Genomic DNA, 1,424 nt, shown 5'->3' with positions numbered 1-1,424 from the left:
GGTTTAGTGTTTATGAGGGTTTAGGGTTTACGAGGGTTTAGGGTTTACGAGGGTTTATGTTTTTTTTTTTTGCGTACAAGTTTCTGTTTTTGAATTCTTTAGCAGCAACTCTGTAGCTGCTGCATGCAACAGCAAAGCGATGCAGCAGCAGCAAGCTGCTGCAGCTCAAAAAAAAAGTTTTTGTGGGAGACAAAATAAATTTATATTTCTGCTGCAGCAGCTGCGATTGCTCCTTTACATCTAACTCACGCCACGAACCAGGCAGCAACCTGCAGCAGCAGCAGCAGCAGCAGCAGCGGCAGCAGCAGCAGCAGGGGGAGCAGCAGCAATATTAGCAGGAGGGGGAGCAGTAGCAGCAGCAGCAGCAGCAGCAGCAGGAGGGGGAGCAGAAGCAGCAGCAGCAGCAGGACGGGGGGTAGTAGTAGCAGCAGCAGCAGCAGCAGGACGAATAGGCATAAGAAAAGGAGCAGCAGCAACGACAGCAGCAGAAGCAACAGCAGCAGCAGCAGCAGCAGCAGCAGCAACAGCAGCAACAGCAGCAGCAGGAGTAGGATATTCAAAATATTTATCTAGGTGAAGCATTATAGGCAATTCGTGCTGCTGCTGTCGGTGCTGCTGTTGCTGCTGCTCTTGCTGCTGCTGTCGCTGCTGCTGCTGCTGCTACCACCACTACTATACTGCTGCTGCTGCTGCTGCTGTTGCTGCTGCTGCTTCTGCTGCTGCTGCTGCTGCTGCTGTCACTGTTCCTCCTACTACTCCTCCTGCTACTGCTGCTACTGCTACTGCTGCTGCTGCTGCTGCTGCTGCTGCGACTCCTATTACTACTACTACCACTAGTCCTACTCCTACTACTACAACTCCTGCTGCTGCTGCTGCTGCAGCTGCTGCTGCTGCTGCTGCTGCTGCTGCAGCAGCAGCTTACTTGGGGAAGGTTTGTACCGCAAGATTGAGGAGCTGGCCTTCTGAGGGCCCCCCAGAGCGGAGACGAATAACTGCTGCTTGCTGCTGCTTTGCTGCTAGCCGCCGCAGCAGCTGCTGCAGTATTAAACCCCCGAGAGCTGCCTGCAGCAGCAGCAGCAGCAGCAGCAGCAGCAGCAACAGCAGCAGCAGCAGCAGCAGCAGAAGCAGCAGAAGGAGGAGGAGAAGAGAAGGAGCAGACAGGAAACGAAATAAATCCATGAGGGTATGTATCAAACAGCAGCAGAAGCAGCCGCAGCAGCAGCAGCAGCAGCAACAGCAGCAGCAGCAGCAGCAACAGCAGCAGCATGTACAGCATCAGCAGCACCAGCAGCATATAGAGCAGCATCAACCTGTTCCGCTCGTTTCATCAACCCCCTAAACCCTTCTAAACCCTAAACCCTTGTAAACCCTAAACCCTTCTAAACCCTAAACCCTTCTAAACCCTTGTAAACCCTAAACCCTTG

General features: G+C 53.4%; 1 protein-coding gene across 1 annotated transcript in view; it reads right to left on the bottom strand.

Moving 5' to 3' along the window:
• Positions 1–918: 918 nt before the first annotated feature.
• EMH_0080080 (uncharacterized protein) overlaps positions 919–1,424 on the bottom strand; it is a gene marked incomplete at both ends in the record, with an annotated part of 3,069 nt that continues 2,563 nt past the window's right edge. The window contains one exon of the mRNA XM_013500213.1: positions 919–1,062. Within this exon, the coding sequence (XP_013355667.1) occupies positions 919–1,062 (144 nt within the window). The remainder of the gene's footprint in view (positions 1,063–1,424) is intronic.

This window comes from Eimeria mitis, genomic scaffold (assembly GCF_000499745.2).
Source record: "Eimeria mitis Houghton genomic scaffold, Emh_scaff5132, whole genome shotgun sequence".
Lineage (NCBI taxonomy): Eukaryota > Apicomplexa > Conoidasida > Eucoccidiorida > Eimeriidae > Eimeria > Eimeria mitis.
The sequence above is the reverse complement of the archived record's forward strand: the minus strand, read 5'-3'. Positions and strand labels throughout refer to the sequence as shown.